General features: G+C 38.0%; 1 protein-coding gene across 1 annotated transcript in view; it reads right to left on the reverse strand.

Annotated features, from left to right (window-relative positions):
* Window positions 1-2,059: 2,059 nt before the first annotated feature.
* LOC149580102 (protein ROOT INITIATION DEFECTIVE 3-like) overlaps window positions 2,060-22,770 on the reverse strand; it is a 287,451-nt gene continuing 266,740 nt past the window's right edge. The window contains exons 9-10 of the mRNA XM_089789119.1: window positions 19,737-19,981; window positions 2,060-2,396 (exon numbers count right to left, since the gene is read on the reverse strand). Coding sequence (XP_089645245.1) covers window positions 2,241-2,396; window positions 19,737-19,981 — 401 coding nt within the window. The 3' untranslated portion in view covers window positions 2,060-2,240. The remainder of the gene's footprint in view (window positions 2,397-19,736; window positions 19,982-22,770) is intronic.

The raw sequence follows: 22,770 nt of genomic DNA on the forward strand, positions 1-22,770 counted from the left end.
GTCAAACTAGATAGTAGTGGGCTACTAGATTTGGCTCTTCTTGTAGGGATCACCCTTACTTTGTCAAAAGTTGATGGGGAAGCCGATGATCTAAGAAAATCTACTATAATTGTTTATAATATAGTACATAGTTTATGCTTTTTTTTTTTTTAAAAGTTGTTTATAATATAGTACACATAGTTTATAATTGTTTTTTGTTTAAGATGTAATGCACCAATAGCTATAAATATGTGTGGGAGAATGTCCATATGAGAGCACATAAAGATTACTATTGTTTTAATTGTAACATGCAAAGCACCAATAGTTATACATATTTGTACTTCTATAATGAGTTTTGGGCCACTTGTTTGTTATGCTATTTGTAAACATTTAAGTGTTTTTTTGAATTAAAAAAAATTGTCCAACTTGAAAGTGTCGTGGTCGTTGCTCACTTGTATTGTTCAACTATACATAATATAGTGATCAGTTATTGTTCAGTTCAAGAACTAGCAAAGGAAAAACATCAGCATAAGATTTCTTAAATAATAGTTATGAAATTATTAAAGTTAGTAACTCTATATTAGACAAAAATCTTTACAATTAAAATAAAAGAAATCACCATTCAAAGAAAACTTTTATAAAATATTATTTTATAGATTTCAAATAAGAACCAATCAATCATCAATCATCATATACAGGAGGAAAAAAATCATCAATACTTTAGTTCACCTTTTTAAAATATCTTTTTATATCCAAAATCTTTCCCCATTATTTCATAAACATACGTACCTTCAAATTTTTAAAAATAAAGATATTATAACTATCAGAAACAAGAAAGAAAATCTATATACAGGTCTCGCTCTCTTGGTCTTATGGCTCAAAATATAAGGAATTCTGCTAATTGTGCATATCGGCCTCAGCTAGCTAACGCTCTTCAGTTTGCATTGAACGTCCTGAGGAGAATGCAGAAGATAACGCTCATACTGACTAGGTGCCAGGTGATCCTAATAATAATAATCCACCTCCACCTTGGATAGCAAACGGCTGCTAAATTTATGTTTTACTGTTTTAGAACTCAACCCGTATGCTATACTCAAGGACGCTCTTTTTGATCATCTTTTCTTTAATATTCTACTATTTTTTTTGGATAGGGTACTATTTTGTTTGTATTAGTACTAAAAAATATAAGATATTTCCATTGATAAAACTAAGTACATAACCACCAAAAAGAACTTCAATACAAAAATTGGATTTACAACAAATCTTTAATATAAATATAGTACAGAACAGGAACAATGGAGTGAAATACATGTAAAAATTATTTACAAAATATACGCAGACATGAAAAAAATATTAACCACCATGAAATGAAATGAGAATCTCATTCAACGTTCCACATGAAGTTCTTGAACGTTCATATGAATACGATGATGCTTGGCCTAAAACCACAAATTAAATTACTGAAACTGCATGAAACCATTTTTTGTTCTAATCACCAACCATCTACAACGTGATGTGGATCCTTCACAAATTATAAGTCTAACTTTTTATAATATAATTATAGTGACCTATATAAAAATTAGTATGGTACAGTTCTGGTTTCAACATAGCTTGAAATGGCCCTGGAGATTATTGTGATGATTTTTCTTTTGCCATTTGAAAGTAATTAAACCTGATTAAAAAAGAAAATATTTAACAATAGCTCTGCCTCAACTGACATAATTAAGTCAGGCCCCCAAAATTGTTTTAAAAGAGTGGCGTCTATAGAAATATGGTTGACTAACAGGTAGGAGATTCTCATTTCAAATGGAAGTTACAAGAACCGATGAAAGTAGACAACTTCATTGATAGCTTCCTAGCTCTAGCGAGGAATATATCATTCATTAGAGGTATAAAGTGACTAAACTGTATTAAACTCTCTTTCTTTGTTCCTGATATATGCATTAACTTCTTTGAGCAAAATCCCACTTTTAACATTCTTCCTTGAAAATTTTAACCCTAGACAAATTTGCATGTTCATGTTTTCAATTAGCATAAATCTTTTCAATTACTCTCTAATCTTATGCAAAAAAAAATACAATTGAGAATAAAGGTCAAAGTTTCTTTGAGAATATGGAAAGCAATATCATGGAGATAAAACAAAAATATTAATAATAACTGTAGAAGCAATTAATACAAATTATAATTTGAAGAAAGTTGTTTCATTACACCTTTTTCATGTGCTGTTAAAAGCGGACTTCATTTCCTTTGACTTGACATCATCAGAATTTGGACAATCGATTCTGTATCATGTCAAGAAACTTTGACTGTAAATTTTTATTAACCTCGATCAAGTTTTTGATCATGCTTGTAGCCTGCAAGCGATTCTCTACTCTAGATTCTACCTTCATCTGTATTGCTTCTGGAGACCACTCTTGCTGAAAATTCAGTATTACATTGAAACAGAAGAATTATCATAATATCATAGTTATCAAACACAAGATGTTCTACAAGAGCTACAGGAAAGGAAGTCTACCATATAACTTAAAAGAACAAAACAAAGCATGGTTTACAGTTCCAATTTAAATATTGGAAATTAATGAATCCGTTCTCTGTCCAAAGACATTCAATGAAAAAGAAATTTAATAGGTTCCACACATAGTATTCTGAATTTCATTACTTTCTCATAAAATGGATCTTGTCCTAATTTATGCAAAGCAGAAGAGAGGATCCAAATTGATGACTAAACCCAAAAATGAAAGCGATTTCTCATTTTTTACTTATGAAGACTGTTAGCATTGGCAATTCATTGGCTAAAATACTATAGTATCTAACAGTGATAAAAGATAAAAATGAATAGTAGCCATTTCCATTAATAAGAGATAAGGTACACTTTTCACAAAAAATTGTAGAGGAATTTAGGATCACCTCTCAGGAGTCAAACAGGCAGTGCCCAGAAGATCTAAAAACACATGGGCAGTGCACGGAAACAAAATTAAGCTAAGCCCAGAGAGAAAACATTACATAAAAGCCACTATGTGGCTGAGGATGGCAGAGTAGGATCCCAATCATTCTTGGGACCCCATACATCATTGACTTTCTATTTATAGTAAAGTCAATGGATGGTTTCAATGGACTCAGATGAGTTAGAGGGGTTGAATGATGCTCTTAGTTTTTCTTTTTGGCTTCTAGTTTGGGCTCCAAGAATCTTGGAGGGAGCATCTATTTTTAGTTAGTCACTCTATCAGGGTTTTTTTATCGTCTTTCTTATTCGGGACCACTCGTGCTGCTAGAGTTCGATTCTGATGCTTCTTCAGTCATTTCGCAAGATGGGTGAATTATGATTATTATTCAATTAAATACGCTAAGGTTGCTATTTTTGTTGGTATCGTATATTGGTCACCTTAGTGTCATAGCTCGTTGGAACTGGGTTGAAAAGTTCTAAATCTTGGGCACATGAAAAATGACCTTGTGCATCAGAATATCATGATATTGATATAAAGGCATTTCTGGAGCGAAAAGGAGTTAATAAATTATATTATTCAAATATGTGCCTAAGTATAAAGCAAAGGGGATTAAGTGAAAAGGGCCTTTGTAAAGCTAATTGTTGGAGTGATAAGGAAGATTTGTTTTATATTGTAAAAGCAATAGTTTGTTGCAAATGAAATCATTCTTGTATATCTTTTGTTTGCATTTTGTGGATAAGTTTGTCTGAAGGGTTTGAAGAAGTTTTGTGGTTTAACACCGTTTCTTTGCTTGCACTTTAAGCTATTCTTGATAATGGTGAATCATACCTATTACTGCTCCATATGTGGACTATGGAATTGGATCGATTTTCGCATTTGAGTCCAATGTTAATTGCCAATTTGAGGGCTGTGTTGCTGTAATATCCTCCCCTATTTTTCCCAAATAAAAAAACTTGCAAGCTACTTTATGATATCAATTAATTTTCTTAATAACTCAACATAGGATTTTTGTCAAACACTTGGCACACATACTACAATATATAGGAAAATCTGAAACTTCTTATTTGCTAATTAAATATTATTTTTGCCATGTAAATGTGCTCATACGATTGTTTAACATGCTGCAACAAATATCAGTCTCGTATTCAACAACTACAATGCAAAAGTATTAAAATTTGACAAAAGAAACCTAGAATTAGTTGCTATGGTATGTTTGTAGATGTAGATGGCAGCCTTCCAAACTCTCAAATCAGCAAGAATAAACAATAAACTTGTTGCAAATATTGCTCACGCACTGTAGCAAATTCACTATTCATCCGCACTGTAGCAAAACACTATTCATCCGTATTGTAGCAAAACACTATATGAAACCCAGTATGTTTGGAAACACCGTTAATCCTCTTGACTATGTCTTTCAACAGCGAAGAGAATGCTAGCAAAGAGGGATTTCGTCCTCCAAGCCTGACAAACAAATATCCAGCAACATAACATTAATCTTCATCCAAGCATACTAAAAAGAAGCTCTTCCATTTCTTTTATAGTGTTCTCACAAGAGCTCAGTCCTTCGTTTTCTCAATGTGGGATAAAATATAACTCCCTTTATGTAACTTATGTCTCCAATGTGTTATAAAATAAAGGAGACTCTTTTAATTTTACTATTTCCCACAAACTATAGTCTATGCATTAATAAAGTTAAATATTTAAATTTAACTTTATAAAATAGCTTTATTAATGCATAAAAAATCTTATCAATGATAAACAAGTCTTCTTGTCGATTTTAAACAATTACCATCGACATACCGCTGCCACTGGATGTCCGACCATGTCCAAGATGACTTACTATAAATAGTAAGTATGCCCAAAGTTGCCTCAAAACCCCTCAAAAAGACCTGCAACTGAAACTATCTAGGCCAAATGGCCTCTCAGTCCCTTTAATGTCCTGGTTAGCCTACGAGATTGTGGGAAAATAGGCTAACGACAACTGTTTACCGTACACGTAAAGAAAATGAACGCATACAGACAATGAACATGAACAGCAAAATTATATTCGCAATAGTAGATGAATGATGCTTTACAATGATCCCAAACGGGATATAAATACTACTGCCGAACTTTCCCGAAGGAGTCCGTCGGCCACAATTATTCTATCCGCTACAAACTATTTACCGACGACGTCAGCTACAGAATACAGAAACACCACCAGACCGTCGGCTACAGAGTACAAAAACATTGCCGGACCGTCAGCTACAGAATACAAAATACCGCTGGAACCATCCAGTCGGCTAACACCATCCCTCCCAAAAAGAAAAGTCGTCTCCGGACGACAATTACAACATATCTGAGACAAATTAACAAACAAAATATATCATCAAAGTGACTACAACAAGAAAAATCTGCTTCTGTCACATCACTTCCACATTCATCCCGTTACATTTGTAGCCTCTGCTAACACAATACTGTCTCCTCAAGTTGACCTTGATAGCCACTTGTGCTGCTTTCTCTGTTTTCAATTCCTCGGTACCCTGAGCCAAGTGTCGCTGCACTGCCTCCAACTGGATGATCAGCTCCTCCCGAGCTCTCTATGCATCCACCAAGACAGCCTCACAGCCAACACCAGCTCCCACTGCCTCTGGTACACAGAAAGTCCATGCCTGCAGCAACTTCAACTCTTCTCAACTGGTCAGAATCCCACGACTGATATCCACCACGACTGGGGGTCCAGGGGGCAACGCCCCCGGCAGGGTCGAGGGGCAGCGCCCCCGCGGGGTCCCGGGGCAGCTCGCAATATAGGGCGTGGTCGAGGGGCAGCGCCCCTCGCCGCCAAGACCAAATTAACACTTCGCAACCCACATAGAAATGCATGGATCACACCATTTTTGTCATTATCTGCCGATTCTGCACTCTTTTTGGCAACCACGGATGCGTCCCCTTCCCTTTGGCATCATCTGTCACTCATTCTGAACAACTTGATTCTGTCGTCGTTTTTTTTTTTTTTTACTGCTTCCTCTACAATCCACCACAAATCCCTCTGCACACAGAAATTCTTCTCCTTCTGGCAGAACAAGCACTCTTTTTTATGTCTTTGTTTCCCCACGGAAGTCTGGCTGGAGGAGGGAATGGAGTCTAGCGGGAATGTTTTTTACCCATGGCCTTTCTTTTTACCGGCGAAGACTGCCCGCGAACCTTCCCTTGTTACCGGCGGAGAAAGACAAGTTTTATGCCCACGGTCTTTTTCCTTACCGTCTCAGACTGTTATAAATTCTGGTGGAAATGATTTTAAAATTGTTTTTTAGAGCAGAACGTTTTTTAAGCCCACAGGATTGTTTTTGGCGGAGGAGAAACTCTGACTGGCGGAGTTGAATCTTTTAATTACACCCGCGTCCTTTCCGCGGCCTTACTTTTCTTACCCACGGCCTATCTTTCCTTACCCGCGGCCTTTCTTCTCCTCCCCGCGGCCTATCTTCTCCTACTCGCAGCCTGGTGGAGGAAGTTTTTTTTTTTTTTTTAAAATAGAAATCAAATAAAAAAGGTACCTCCATTTTGCCTCCAGGCGTCGCCATTCTGCAACGACGACGGAGTCAGCTGACCATCTTGTGACAGCGATAGTCTTCCTGGCACCATATATTTTGAATTTGGATCTATTGACTGCCGGAGGTACCTTCTGCCCGTCCAAAGTTGATTATTTGATCGCTCCATTGTCGCCGACCTTCCCAATCTGATATGGTCCAACCCATCTGCCCTTAAACTTTTCCACTTTGATTTCATTCTGACCGTTGTATGCCTTACATTTGTTCTGTGCCACCCCTGTCGCCCACTGTGCCTGCGGTCGTCGCGCAACTGGACTATTTCCTTGCTGTCGGTGCCCTTCCACTAATTTTATGCTGCGGTGTAACTTTTTCTTTCCGTGCGGTCTATTCACCATGTACCGGACAGTGGGATCTTTCGTTTTTCTGTGTTCAAATTGTATGTTCTTCCCCTCAGCTTCAGCCATGGCAGCTTTTCCTTCTTCCGCTTCCCTACATTCCTTCGGACATTCATTTTCTTGTGTTTTGTCACGTTCGTCGACCGTTAACACATTGCAACTCGGAAACAGTTCGTAGTCTTCTATCTGCCAATGGTAAAGGCCATTCACTGAGTCTAGGTTGTCGTCATTCGATCTTCCGTCTAGTCTCAATATTCCTTCTTCGTCCGGTTCCATTCTCTTCTTTCCTTCATCATCACTTTCGTCGTCGCTTTCTGAATCTGACGATGCTGCCTCCTCGCTGACCATTTGTGTGTGCAGGTCAATTGTGAATCTTTTGCCTCCGCCCTCCATTGATAGGGTATTTCGTTTCCAATCATGCTTTACTTTTGCTTGCACCAACCAATCTCGTCCCAGAATAGCATCATATCCTTTTCTTTTCAATGGAATAACCACAAAATCCAATAAAAATGGTTGCGTGCCAATAGTTACCATTTGTGCCCTTAAGGTTCCCAACGGTTTGATCTCGTGCTGGTCCGCCGTGAGCAACTGGAATGTAGGTGGCCACAGCGTCGGCTTTCCCAACTTCTTCCAGGTATCCTCCGGTAAGACATTCACGCCGGACCCTCCGTCAACAATTGTCTCTGTCAAAACATTTCCCAAAATCCCCATCTCGACGACCACCGGATGCCGTCCGAAGGTGAGTGCCAGCAGCATGGGGTCTATTGTCATCACTTCCCTACTATTCTTTCCTGTGTCCTCTGGTGCTTTCGAAAACGGTGTATGATTCAGAATGGCCGTCCGTAATTGGGGCATTGTGAGAAGGTCACTTATCTTGACTGGTATCTCCGTTTGTAAGATCTGTCGTACAATGTTTTGTTTTGCGAAGTTCTTTGCCAAGGTGCCGGTGATGTCCTTCAACTGAGATGTCCCTGTTGACGATGCCTTTGCAATTTCCACCTGTGCTTCCCCCAATTTTCTCTTTTCCTCCGCTTGCCTTCGTGTAATTGCTAGAACCTCCTCTACCTCCGTGCCGACAGTGATTAAGTTTACTCCAGACTTTGGACACTTGGAATCTTCGTGATCGTCAGGTCCGCACCATCTGCATAATAATTTGGGTGTGTTTGCCGCTGTACAATCCCGCGCAAAATGACCCCACAAATTACATGCTCGGCATTGAACGATCGGCCGTCCATTTGCATCATACTAAGTTCGACTTTGGCTCCCATTATTATTGGTATTATTATTATTATTTTGCCCTCTGTTATTATTCTTGTATCCTCCGGATGTAGCACCGGCGGTATTCGTGTTTCCGCTACTAACCGACAGGGAAGCCTCCTGTGTGAGAAACACCTGTGGAGATCCTCTTGTCTTCATGTTAAAGGGACAGTCCTTTGTCGAATGGCCCATGATCTGACAGATGTCACAAAATTGGTTCTTCGGACATGATCATTTAGTATGACCGTCAGTCTTACATTCCTTGCACCACAGTTCACTACCTTTTGGCTCCTTCTGCATATTTTTAAACTCCATCATGCGGATCATATCCTTCTGTAGGGCTCGAACTTTCTTGCTGCTGTCTTCGTCGTCGCTGCTATCATCTCCGGCAAGCTCGTCGTTATCAGAATCAGATGAGCTAGTTTTCTTCTTCTTTGTCTTCTGTTCACTTTCAAGATCCAATGCTCTGTTATACACGTCCACATACAACGATGGTGGCACAATTTTCATTTTCCTCCGCAATTCCGATCGTAGACCGTCCACGAACCATCTTTTCTGCAATCCATCCGCCGGCTTGCTTTCCATTTTATTTATTAAGTCTTTTAATCTCCTGGCATAGACACAGACAGTTTCGTGCTTCCCCTGCTTGGTATTGAAAATTTTCGCTACGATTTCATTATCATCCCGCAAGAGTTTAAACTCCACCAAGAACTCCTTTTTAATCTTATCCCATGTATCCAGCTTCTGCGGATCCATATCTAAAAACCAATCAATCGCGACACCCCGTAAGGTTGCCGAAAATTGCTTGACCCATTCGTCGCATTGGTGATTCCATTTCCCCGCTAGATCGTCTCGCATGTCTTACAATGTCAGAGGGGGTCGGCTGTACCATCGCCTTCAAATTTTGGCAGCTTTTCTTTGGGTCCCGCCATAACATTGGAGGTCTGCACTCCTACACTGGTCGACACTCCCACACCGGCTGTCAGCACTCCCACACCGGTGGTCTGAACTCCCACACTGGAGGTGTCGACAGCTGCGAACCTTGGTGAAGACGAAAGATCCTCTGAAATTATTTCCCGCGGAAGTCTATCCTGGACGAAGAGGTCACTCCACGCTCATGCTCCGTCAGCACTGCGAGCCGTGCGAGTTGATGCTCTTCCGTCTGAATTTTCTTCCCTCGGCGAACACAAATTCAAGAACTCCTCCCGTGCTTCTTCCACCAATTCCACCTGCTGCCGAGTCTCCTCCAACAATTCTTCCGCACTTCGGTTTTCGTCGGCAATCTTCTGGAATCTCCGTCGACGTTCGACTTGCTGTGCCAAAATTAAATTCTCTTGCGCAATACGGATTCCATCTTTTCCCTTCGCCTTATTCCGATCCTTGTTAAGCTGATTTGGCATTAATCTTCATTCCTCAAACCTTCTAGATTCATAAGGCAACGACGCCAAATGTTTACCAAACTGGTAAAGAAATTAACACATACAGACAATGACCATGAATAGCAGAATAATAATCGCAATAGTAAGTGATTGATGCTTTACAATGATCCCAGACAGGATATAAATACTATCGCCGAACCTTCCCGAAGGAGTCCGTCGGCCACAATTATTCTATCCGCTACAAACTATTTACCGATGATGTCGGCTACAAAATACAGAAACACCGCCGGAACATCGGCTACAGAATACAGAAACACCGCCAGACCGTCGGCTACAAAATATAGAAACACCGCTGGACCGTCGGCTACAGAATACAAAAACACCGCCGGACCGTCGACTACATAATACAGAAACACCACCGGAGCGTCGGCTACAGAGTACAGAAACACCGCCGGACCGTCGGCTACAGAATACAAAATACTGCCGGAACCATCCAATCGGCTAACAACAACATCATGCTATGAATGCTAAAAAGGGGGCATTACAATCTGCCCTTCCCAAAATTGCTTGTCCTCAAGCAATTTCAACTCTGGATGCTGTAATATCTGCTCATTTTCCCAAGTAGCATCATCCACTGGTAGATTCCTCCACTTGACCAAGTACTCCTTGATGATCCACCTGCGAAGCACCCTCTCCCTGGAGTCAAGTATAGCCTCGGGAACCAAGATAAGCTTTCCCTCATCATCAAGAGGTGGCAATACTACTGAAGGCACCACATTGTGGCCCAATGCCTTCTTAAGGCATGACACATGGAATACATTATGCACTTTACTATCTGCAGGCAACTCCAACTCATAAGCTACTTCACCCACTGTCCTGATTACTTTGAATGGTCTATAGTAGCGTGGTTTCAATTTCTCTGCTCCACTCTTCTTGAGAGAGGACTGTCTATACGACTGTAACATGAGGTACACCATGTCTCCTACCTCGAAAGACCTCTCAACCTTGTGCTGATCAACATATTGCTTCTGCTGATTTTGTGCCTTTTGCAAATTTTCCTTCAAGGATCGCATAATGTCCTGACACTCCTGCAAAATATCCTTGGCCTTAGGCACCCTACTGTCCCCAAATAACAAATCCAGAAAATTAGGAGCATCATACCCGTACAGTGCCATGAAAGGGGACATTTGAATAGACATATGGAAAGAGGTATTATAGTAGTACTCCCCTAGATGTAGCCACTTCACCCAAGCCTTCTGCTCTCCTGCAATGTAGTTTCAAAAGTACCCCTCAACCCATTTATTCACTATCTCTGTCTGCCCATCAGTTTGGGGGTGGTAACTGGTACTCGGAGTTAGCTCTGTTCCACACAACCTGAACAACTCCTGCCAAAAGTGGCTCATAAACCTACTATCCTTGTCGCTGACTATGCTCCGTGGCATCCCATGTAATCTAAATACCTCTCGAAAGAATAGCTCTGCTGTCTGTACTGCTGAATATGTGGACGAAATCGCAAAGAAATGTGCAAATTTCATCAATCTGTCTACCAAAACAAAAATACAATCCCGACCCTGTGCCTTTGGAAGGCCTGTGATAAAATCCATGGAAATGCTATCCCACTTCTTCTCTAGTATAGGTAGGGGCTGTAGTAAACCACCTGGAAAGGAATGTTCCTATTTGTTCTGCTGACACACTGGGCACTCCCTAATGAACTGTAGCACTTCTGATTTAAGCCACTTCCAAGTGAAGCGCTCTCTCACTTGCCAATATGTCTTAAAAAATCCTAGATGTCCTGCTAATGGTGAATCATGAAATGCTCTCAAGATGTTTTGCTTCATGGCAGACCCAGGTACCAAATAAATCCTTCCCTTGTAAATGATCAAATCATTTACAACAGTGTATCGACTATCCTGAATACCTCCTTCAATAACACTAGATACCCAACTATCCTTGGCATACTCTACCAAGATCAACTCTCTCCAATCATCCATGACTATCCCAACAGCAAGCAAATGAGGCCTTCTGGCTAAAGCATCTGCGACAATATTTTTCTTCCCTTTGACATAGACTATGTCAAAATCATAAGCCTGTAACTTACCCATTTTTGTTGCCTATCATTAAGATCCTTCTGTCCAAGGAAATGTTTCAAGCTGTTATGATCTATTTTTACTGTGAATCGGCTCCCTGCTAAGTATTGCCTGAACTTAGCTAGCGCGTGCATGATAGCTAGCATTTCTTTATCATAGATGCTGTAAGTTCTCTCAACACTTCGTAATTTTCTGCTCTCATATGCGATGGGATGTTTGTCCTGCATGAGGACAGCTCCTACGCCCTCTCCCGAGGAATCACACTGCAACTCAAAAGGCCTGGTGAAATCTGGAATGGCTAAAACAGGACATGTACTCATCAGCTCCTTGAACTTGTCAAAACAATCCTGAGCCCTCTCTGACCACTTGAAACTGTCTCTCCGTGTCAAATCTGTAAGTGGTGCTACTATCTATGAAAATCCCTTCACAAATCTGCGGTAGAACCCGCAAAGCCCAAGAAATCCCTTGAGTTGTGAAATGTTCCTCGGCAGTGGCCAATCCAGAATGGCCCTGATCTTGTTTGGGTCAACTCGAACACTTCCTGCACTAATAATATTCCCTAGATAGAGCAACTCTGTCATCTTGAACTCGCATTTACTCATCTTGGCATATAATGACTCCCTCTCTAGAATGTTGAGCACTGCATCAATATGCTTCAAATGTTCCTCCCAAGTACGACTGTATATCAGTATATCATCAAAAAAATCAACACAAATTTCCTCAACTGATCTCTGAACACTCTATTCATACAGGACTGGAAAGTGGCAGGGGCATTAGTCAACCCAAAGGGCATGACTAAGAACTAAAAATGTCCGTAGTGGCATTTAAAAGCTGTCTTCTCCACATCCACCTCTCTAACCCATATCTGGTGGTAGCCGGATCTCAAATCAATCTTAGAGAAGTAGCAAGCACCGTGCAATTCATCAATAAGCTCATCAATGCGCGGAATAGGGTATCGGTTCTTGATTGTCTTCTTGTTTAGCTCCCTATAATCAATGCACATCCTCATTGTACCATCCTTCTTCTTCACCAATACTATTGAAGAAGCGAAAAGACTCTTGCTTGGCCGTATGTACCCCATTTCAATCAACTCCTTAATTGCCTTTTCTATTTCATCCTTATATCTCTTTGGATGGCGGTAAGGTGTGATGATAACTGGCTTAGCCCCTTCCTCTAACTCAATAATATGCTCGATTCCCCTATCCGGGGGTCTCCCTGGAGGTATCTCATGTTTGGTTATAATTTTTTGTACATCAGGTGGATACTCTTGTTTATGCTGCTCTGTCACCTCAGGCATTACTCTGAACTTTGCTGTCCACTGCACCTGGTCGTGTCTGAAGAAACTCTGCATCCGCTTGAGTGACACCACTCAAAGTCTCCCATCTGACAAACCTCTGAGCACTATCTCCTTACCATTTGCCTCAAACCTCATTTCCATTTTCTGGAGGTTAAATGTTAACTCTTCCAGAGACTTCATCCAATTCATCCCAAGCACCATATCCTGATCACCAATGTTGACCACAAAGAAATCTCCCACCATGTCATAATCTCCCAAACGAAGCTGCAAGTTGGTGATTTTCTTGGTACAGTCGATTTTGAAGCCATCGGCAACCATCACTTTAAATCCCCTATGCTCCTCTGTATGTAGCCCTCTGCGTGACACAAACTTCTCATCAATGAAGTTATGTGTTGCCCCTGTATCAATGAGTGCCACAAATCTTTGTCCATCCAAAGTACCCCTAACTCTGAAAGTGACGGCCACCTGTATACTGGACAACTGAGCTATCGTGCTATCACTACATGCTTCCTCATGTGAAGAATTATCATCTCCATCTGATTCTGATGACTGCTCTGAATCTTCCTCCACTGACTCTTCGGCTGAAAAGTACTCCATCTGCTTAGCTTTTTCTTTCAATGGACACTTATGTGACAAATCCCAAGGCTCCTTGCAATGAAAACAAAGCTTCTTCTTCTTGAGATAATTAAGTGTCTTATTGTCCAACCTCTTACTTTCCTCCTTAGGTGGCTGAGCCTCTCTATGAAAAGGTTTACTGTCCTTATCTTTCCTCGAAGGGAAACTCTTTGCCTGGAATTTATTTTTAGAAGCTGAAGAGGAATCCATGTCATGAGCTTTCTTAATGGCTTCCTGCAAAGTGGGAGGGTTGAGAGCTTTAATCCACCCTCTCAATGGATCAACTAACCCATCCATAAATAGAACCAGTATCCTCCGTTCAGATACATCTGTTACTAACACTGCAAGTTTTTGAAACTATGAAATGTATGTTTCCAATGATCCCCACTATTTAAGCTGAGCTAACTCCTTGAAATGGAGTTCTGGATCCTTTCTATCAAATCGTTCAATTAGTCTCTTCGTAAACTTCACATATGAGGTAATGTGTGCATGTCCCATAGTGACCATACCATTATGCCACCACTTGTGTGCTAACCCATCCAGATGAATTGCTGCATACTTAATAGCTTCTTCCTTAGGCATAGGGTTCAATTGAAAGTATGTGTCAAGCTTTTGAACCCAAGCTCTTGCTGTAGACTTCCCCGAGCCATCATAATATGGTAACTGAAGTTTCCCTACTTTGTTTCGTAGCTCATAGCTCTGGTTCCTGTCATGTCCACGTCGCATATGTTTCATCCGCACATCCATATACTCCCTAAAGGTAATTACAGCAATAAAATCTGGACCTCCGGCTTCCCAATCTCTCCTCAATTGGTCCTGTATATCAGTGATTTGGGGCTCTGGTATGGGCTGCTCTGGAGCTCTAGGAGGAAATGTGGGAATCATGGGCCTCGAACTCACTGTCCTAGTTTGCTGGGGTGCATGACCGAAATTGTTCCCAACTTGTTTGCCTCCATTATGTGTCTCATCCTGATTATTACCATTCTGATTATTTCCTCCACCCACATTAGCATTCAACCCCATTTGACGAGCCATCATCTGCATCATAAGCTCCAATCTCTGACTTTGTTCCTGTGCTCTCTGCTCTGCTAATCGTTGTCCTTGTGCCAAGGTGTCTAATAACTGTAAAAATCTTTCCTCTCCTTGATCTGGACCGGCATTCCCGCCTCTGCCTAATCCTGTATTCCTGTCATCTCGGTCACCCATATTGCTGTCTTGATCAAAGAATACCTCCTCTGTGTTTGTATGATTGGATTCTATGTCCACCTGCACGGATGAACTAGACTGTTCGCTCTTCAAGTTTGAAATCCTATTTTGTCTTGCTCTGGTACTACGAAAATTATAAGGCCCCTGTCGCATGCTCAAACATAAATGCTTTGATTTTAGTGTTTTGACATTTCGTCAAACACTTTCCCCTCTATCCGGCTGTTCCAAATTCCTTATAAGATCCCCACAGGATGGCAGGACTTATAGCTCTGATACCACTGTAATATCCTTCCCTATTTTTCCCAAATAAAAAAACTTGCAAGCTACTTTATGATATCAATTAATTTTCTTAATAACTCAACATAGCATTTTTGTCAAACACTTGACACACATACTACAATATATAGGAAAATCTGAAACTTCTTATTTGCTAATTAAATATTATTTTTGCCATGTAAATGTGCTCATACAATTGTTTAACATGCTGCAACAAATATCAGTCTCGTATTCAACAACTGCAATGCAAAAGTATTAAAATTTGACAAAAGAAACCTGGAATTAGTTGTTGTAGTATTTTTGCAGATGTAGTTGGCAGCCTTCCAAACCCTCAAATCAGCAAGAATAAACAATAAACTTGTTGCAAATACGGTTCACGCATTGTAGCAAATTCACTATTCATCCGCACTGTAGCAAAACACTATTCATCCGTACTGTAGCAAAACACTATATGAAACCCAGTATGTTTGGAAACACCGTTAATCCTCCTGATTGTGTCTTTCAGTAGTGAAGATAATGCTAGCAAAGAGGGATTCCGTCCTCCAAGCTCGATAAACAAATATCCAACAACATAACATTAATCTTCATCCAAGCATACTAAAAAGAAGCTCTTCCATTTCTTTTATAGTGTTCTCACAAGAGCTCAGTGCTTCGTTTTCTCAATGTGGGATAAAACATAAATCCCTTTATGTAACTTATGTCTCCAATGTGTTATAAAATAAAGGGGACTCTTTTAATTTAAATATTTCCCACAAACTATAGTCTATGCATTAATAAAGTTAAATATTTAAATTTAACTTTATAAAATAGCTTTATTAATGCATAACAAATCTTATCAATGATAAACAAGTCTTGTTGTCAATTTTAAACAATTACCATCGACATACCGCTACCAGTGGATGTCCGACCATGTCCAAGATGACTTACTATAAATAGTAAGTATGCCCAAAGTTGCCTCAAAACCCCTTAGAAAGACCTGCAACTGAAACTATCTAGGCCAAATGGCCTATAAGTCCCTTTAATGTCCTAGTTAGCCTTCGGGACTATGGGGAAATAGGCTAACAACAACATCATGCTATGAATGCTAAAAAGGGGACATTACAGTTGCACTAATTATGGGGCAAGTTGCAGAGACCACAAATTGTTAAAAAAGGGCCACATACAGGTGTCTAAAGGATGCCAATGCATTCCTCTAGCTGGCATTTAATTTGGAGAGAGTTTAATGATTAATCATCATTTCTCAGATTACTTTCAGCATACTTCAGCATTACTAGGTTTCATAATAATCTTTAAGAATTTAAGTGTTGCAATTTGGCATTGTATATTGCTTCATGTTTGCATATTAAGAAATAAATTGAATATCTTTCTCCTATGCATAGTTATATGTTTTTTATAATCTGGAAAATCAAATATTTGAAAAACATAAAAAGAAGAACTCTTCAGCGTAGAACCAGCAGGGTTCATTACACACTTTCTTACTAAATGTGCAGTGTATGAAGATATACATGCTTAGCACAAAATCATCTTGGGAGCTGATAACATGCACAATTATTTGACAAGGACACGATCAACCAAAATGCTAGCTTTCTAATTAAAATTCACAACAGGGGGTCAGATACAGAAAGGAATATGGAGATAATTCAAGGTAGTGAAATTTTGGTCCCCTTAGACTGACCAGTCTTATGGAAGTCATTAAAATCATTCATTCATTCATCTAAAACTATTGCTTACTGGCATATTATACCCACTGGTTGGGACCCGATTAGACTTGTAATACGTTCTACAAATTTACTATACATGTCTTCTTCAAAAAACTGTATTTTCAAACAGTTGAGTTGCTGAATTTATTCCCAAGTTTTCATCGATTCTCAATTTTTTTTAAATTTTGGGTTTGCTGAGTTATTGTTGAGTACAATTTTTTAAAGTATGGATGCACCTATTGGTGGTATATGTTTTGATGTGTATTTGATGTTATCTGGTACTATTTGATTTTTGGACTTATCTTGCAGGCTGCACTAGTTGGTGGACCCCGGTGAAGGTATCCATTTGAATTATTATCTCCAGAAAATGGATTGTACAACATGAGAGGGCATGGGAATCCGAGGTTGAATTGGCAGGGCAATTTAGAGCCAGAAAGTGGGCCTGACCCCATCTTGCTGCTCCCATATGCTCATTTATGTGGCATAAATTTGCTCCAATATGCTTCAAATATATTCTTCATATTTCTCTACCCTAGGACTTCTCTAGATCTGCTATGCTTTGAGGGTCTTCTTATGAAATCCCTTTTGATTTTCTCATAACCCTTTTTTACATTTGCTCTAAGTCTTGGATTTGTATGCTTTTCTTATAACTGTAACATCAGCATGGACAAAAGGATTCATATACTTCAAACAATGGTATAACAGCTTGCAACAAATTCATTGCTACAACTATACCAGCAGCAAGATCGACCATGGCGCACAATGAAGGCAATTAGTTTAGATTTCTGCCATGAATATTGGATAGACTGAAAATGCAAAAATAATTCTTCATACTTGGACTTCACTATCTTTGTATCTTCAAGACATTATATGGCTTTACTTTTCACGAATCAGTAGATGACTGTCTTCACGTTCATACAAGCTGCTATCTTTCCCTGTCATCAGTATAATACACATCAATGAACTTGACCCTCACAAATTTATGGCGGGAACCTCCATCCAACTATCCTCTTAAACTTTGTTTGTTGTACATTTTGCAATGCTTTTCTAAATCTATCAGAGTCTTTTGTTTTCCTAATTTGCATTTCACTTTTTTTAACCTTTCTCCATATGCTCTCCAATGTCATTGCATGTCTTCTGAATTTGCTTCAATTATCCACTGTTAACTTAGGATTGTAGAGCACTTACAACAATCTTATGACTATTTAAAACATCCATATGATTATCCTCTAGATCTTGTCATCCATTATCTTATATTTACCCTGCAGTCTAGCAAGATCAAAAGCTCTGATACCAATTGTAATATCCCCTTTTTGCAATTGCCCTAAATCTTGCCCAAGCACCTTGTAAATATGAGTCTTCCAACTTTCTCTCTTTGGATGCTCATCGCTACTCTGAGTGTTATTGTTAAATGGTTTGATCTTTCTTGATTGATGCCTTGAGGTATGGATGAGTAATGATTGATAAGTCCCCTTCAATGCTTGGAATGAATCCTCCTTTATACTTCATTGGAGGAAGGGTCACTTCATTTCGTAAGGATTGAGTCACTACTTTTCATTGTTGCCTTTGAGACTAATTCGTTATTTTCTAAATTGATCACCTTTAGATATCCTCAAATGAAATCGTCTCCCCTTTATATCCTCCAGTGTGAGGGTGAGTCATACCTCTTCATAATGGTAAACCTTTTTACAATTACCTCCCTCTGAAAGGGTCACAACCCTTCATCATTGGTACCCCTTTGAAAGAGTCACTTCCTTATCTTCTTCCCATTCCTTTATTGTTACAGCAATGCATTCTTAATACCTTTAGATCTCTTCTTTCTTCCTTCATCCATATCTCCACTTTTAAATGAACTCTTATCCCTTTTATATCTTATGTTGAGGAAGACACAACTCTTCATTGCATGCCTTTTGATGTTTTGTTAAACTTAATTAATCTATAGTTATATTATATGATATTTTATTATTTTGTACATTTTAATTTTATATTAAATCCTATTTCAGAAAGGGGATATTACATTAATATTGTAAACTTCAGACAGTAGTACCATCAGAGGCTATCTTTTCTATGTACCTTGTAAGGTAAAATTGGACAGTTTACCACCAATCACCTTTGCATATCATTCCGCCCATTTTGGCATGAACACACTGGCATTATCAACCATTCTTGCCTGAGTCAAACTTAGACATTTTGTCATTGGCTTCCATTGCATACATATAGTCTGTCAAAAAGGTGTTGATAGGTTAGCTACGCCACCTGCATCTCATTTTATGCAATCCATTGAAAAGGTGTAAATTAAAGCTGGCTCTGACACGTACATATTTTGGTCACCTAGCTATCATAGCAATTTGTAACTGCATTCATTTAAATTAGCTATGTTATTGGAGGCATTGTATCTGGGCGATCAGAAAGTGTTGAATAAATTGCATTATGGCAGGTTGGGTTGTTACAAGACTAGATAAGGCATGAGATACTGTGATGTGCTGCTCAAACATACAGCCAAATTTAACTGCATATGAATGTCTGGATATGGTATCCATGTAGGATCCAGATGAATCATGTATGTATTTGGTATTCAATATGCATATATGTATATATGTATATCCAAACAAGGGAGTGTAAGTATTAGTAACTTCCCGTGAGATATATAAACAATAATATTTGAGAGGTAAACCATTGAAATGGTATCCAGTCAGTAAATGACAGACCTATCCTTTTCTGACTCAAAACTCAAATTTCAGTGCATTTGACTTAAGCAACCAGAAGTTAGAAATTTCTGTATTATTTGGATAAATACGAAACAAAAGAACTAAGAATGAGTCTTCATTTCCTTCCAGTAAAATTTGGTCAGCATTTTTCACAGTCGGTTAAAAACAAATGATAAATGGTATTGAGTTATTTATGAACACAGTACTAATTACTAATTTATGTGCAAGATTTTCTTTAGGTATGACATATGTCATATTAAAAAATGGTTACAACAAAGATAAGTCCCAAAATAAGCTGATTTATTTAATTGTCAATTCGTTTAGGAGACAGATTTCAATGATAAAATGAGGCACAGAAGATAAACCTCAAGATCCATGATTTGTTGCTTCATTGAAGCTGCACTATATGATCTACTTTGATCAGGTTCTTCCTCCAATGAACAGTATGAAGGTATGACTGTTATTGTTTCTTCCAAGCCACCTCTTGGATTCAATGCCTTTTCTAAAGAAGAAACTGGCATACCAGGCAAACTTCCTCTACTGCTGTTTTTCTGACAACCCTTTCCATGAAACAAGATCTGTGGAATTACCAAGATATTTGTTATTTGTCCTGCATTAGTAAAAAGAAAAATTGAGTAGTTAGTTTCACTTTTCTTCAAACAAGAAATCATGCAATTTGGAAGTTGCTTTCAAATGTAATACCTTAAAAGAAAAGAAATAAATATCACCAAACTAGAACACAACAAAGCATGATAGCCAGTTTTAGTGTTGTTGGTGATTCTAAGGGCCAGCCGCTATACCATAGTTCAAAATCTCATTCTCTGCCACATATTGGCAAGGCAAAAAAACAATTTCTTGGCAAATATCAGAGATAAATTGTAGTTAAAGTTTCATTTTTTGACAGATTGAGAGATTAGAAATTGCTAAAAGCTCTGATTTTTAATATATGAACAAAAAAAGTTTATGTTGGAAATCTGGATTTCATGACAATGATGATATATTGTCTGTGTTAGATGAACTTACACAATGAAACAATATATGATTTAATTTTCAGATTACTCAATTGTGTGGTTGTTTTCTCTAGAAATTTTTATCAAGCAATTATATATTAATAGAAAATAAGAAATTTTGCGAACAAACTCGCCATACTATTATATTGGAAACATGATTACAAGTATTGGTATACTGAACTCCGACCAAATTGCTATGAAATGAACTGAAACTCATAAATTTCAAATTGCACAAATCCAATGGAAAGGCCGACCCTATGATTCAAAACGGCCAAAATGCTGATAGTATGGCAGCTAGTAGCAAGAAAATGATATTTCTGAAAAAGAAAACATATTATTTATGTCTTAAAATAAGAAATAAAAAATAATATACATTTAATCATACCTTAAAAATTCGGTTTCCGCAATATCTTGGCCCCCACAAATTTTGAAAATATTGGAATTGGCAAAAACTCGTTGAAAAATTCAGCAATAAATCGGCAATTTTATCTTACATTTGAAAATATACAATTTCTTAATGTGTTCTTAAAAACTCATACATACACACCAGAATTTTAGAACATATAAGAATTTGGGATATCCACCCTATATTAATCAAAGTTTTGAGTTAAACAGTAAAACATAGCAACTAAAACTTAGTAGATTAACATAATGATAGAATTATAAATAAGTTCAATACATGTAAAAATCAAACTCCATGGAACAACAACTTCTGAATACATGTTAAGTTCAATAATGCATCCTTCTCTCTACCACGTGCTATTATGTGAAGAGATAGGTAGATGATAAGAACCTACCAAAAAAAAACTTTATAATTAAAACGCGTATTGATATAATAAGTAATGATTTAGTATAGTTATAAACCTATAAAAGTTAATGAATTGAATCTAATAAATATATATTTATTCATATACTCGTGTTAAGCATATAAATTTATAAATAATAATTTTTTATTTTATTAAAAAACTAAACTTTATTTATAATTTTTTATAGTTACCATGTTACCAATATATTTATCATAACTATATAACTATAATTATGAATATTGGTAGTGGATAATTATAAAATTAATAATAATAAATATTGATAGTAGTTATAATTATAAAATAGATAAAATTGACAATTATAAATATAACCAGCAAGGTTGCATGGGTACTTGTACCCACACCCACGTACCCAAGTACTGGGTTCACGTATCCTAAGTATTGGGTACTCGGTGGAGAGCATCATAGCTAAGGACGTTGATTAAGATTTCTGATTATTTTTTTGGTTTTTTGTTTGCGTATCAGCTTGTTATTTATCAAGCTTAATTCAATACCTAATCAGTTTGAAACTTTGATACAATATTGATTAACAATAAACTTTATCACTGTTCAAGTCAGAAGTTTATCATTTGCAATATGTCATTGTCATATGATTTATGATCTTCTTGTTCATGTTTAAAGTCTGCCTTCTCTGTTTAGCATCTAAATAGTTATCATATAATATTATTACAAACATACAGCAATCTGAAACTGAAAACAGTACATTACATTAGCAAATTTTATCACTGTTCTTGTTTTAAAAAAACTTTTCATGACTCATAATTTCAGATTTTCTATGAATATAAAAGTATAATTAAAAATTAAGTTTGATAACCAAGTGTCCCCATCCCCTATTATGAAAAATAGCCGTAGTGGTACCGGTACCCAAAGTACCCCCATCCCCGTGCAACCTTGATAACCAGTATTATACAGTTTGCATTTTAATTGGAATATAAATTGTGATTAAGTTAAAATAAAATAAACATAAAAAATAATGATAATATGTAATGTAAAAGATTATAAGTAACATCGGATAACATTTTAATTTTTACCACTAAACTCATACTGGTAAAGAACTGACGCTTAACAAGGAAATGGAGAGCCGACGCCTGGAAATAGAGAGCTGACACACTCCACGAGTCCACATTGCTGGTGTCAATGCAGAAAATGTAACACTGATGGAGTGGTCACAAAAAATGGCACTTGACACTGATGCCTCCAATACTATCATCATCGCCTGAGCCTGTCACAAAAATGGTCGTCCGGTCTCTACTATCCTAACTAAAGACTATTATGAAAAAAGAAATGTCACATTTTAAAACAATAAAGTTATAAACCTGAAAGCGATATACTTTTTCAACGTTTTTTGACCGATATTCTTGGCTTTTAGCATGATATTTGCCGGAAAAATCACAGCGGTTTTTTGAAAATTTCGGTGCCAATATCTTGTGCGATATAATCGCTGGCATGTTTCTTCCATGAAATACCGCGAGACTGATGATATTTCGCCGATTTTTTAAACTATGCATTTAATAATATTTAAAAATAAATTTATTTACTTTTTATCAGTAAACGGCTGAAGCCTA

Source organism: Cupressus sempervirens, chromosome 1 (assembly GCF_028749045.1).
Source record: "Cupressus sempervirens isolate cs-2001-9-10 chromosome 1, ASM2874904v1, whole genome shotgun sequence".
Lineage (NCBI taxonomy): Eukaryota > Viridiplantae > Streptophyta > Pinopsida > Cupressales > Cupressaceae > Cupressus > Cupressus sempervirens.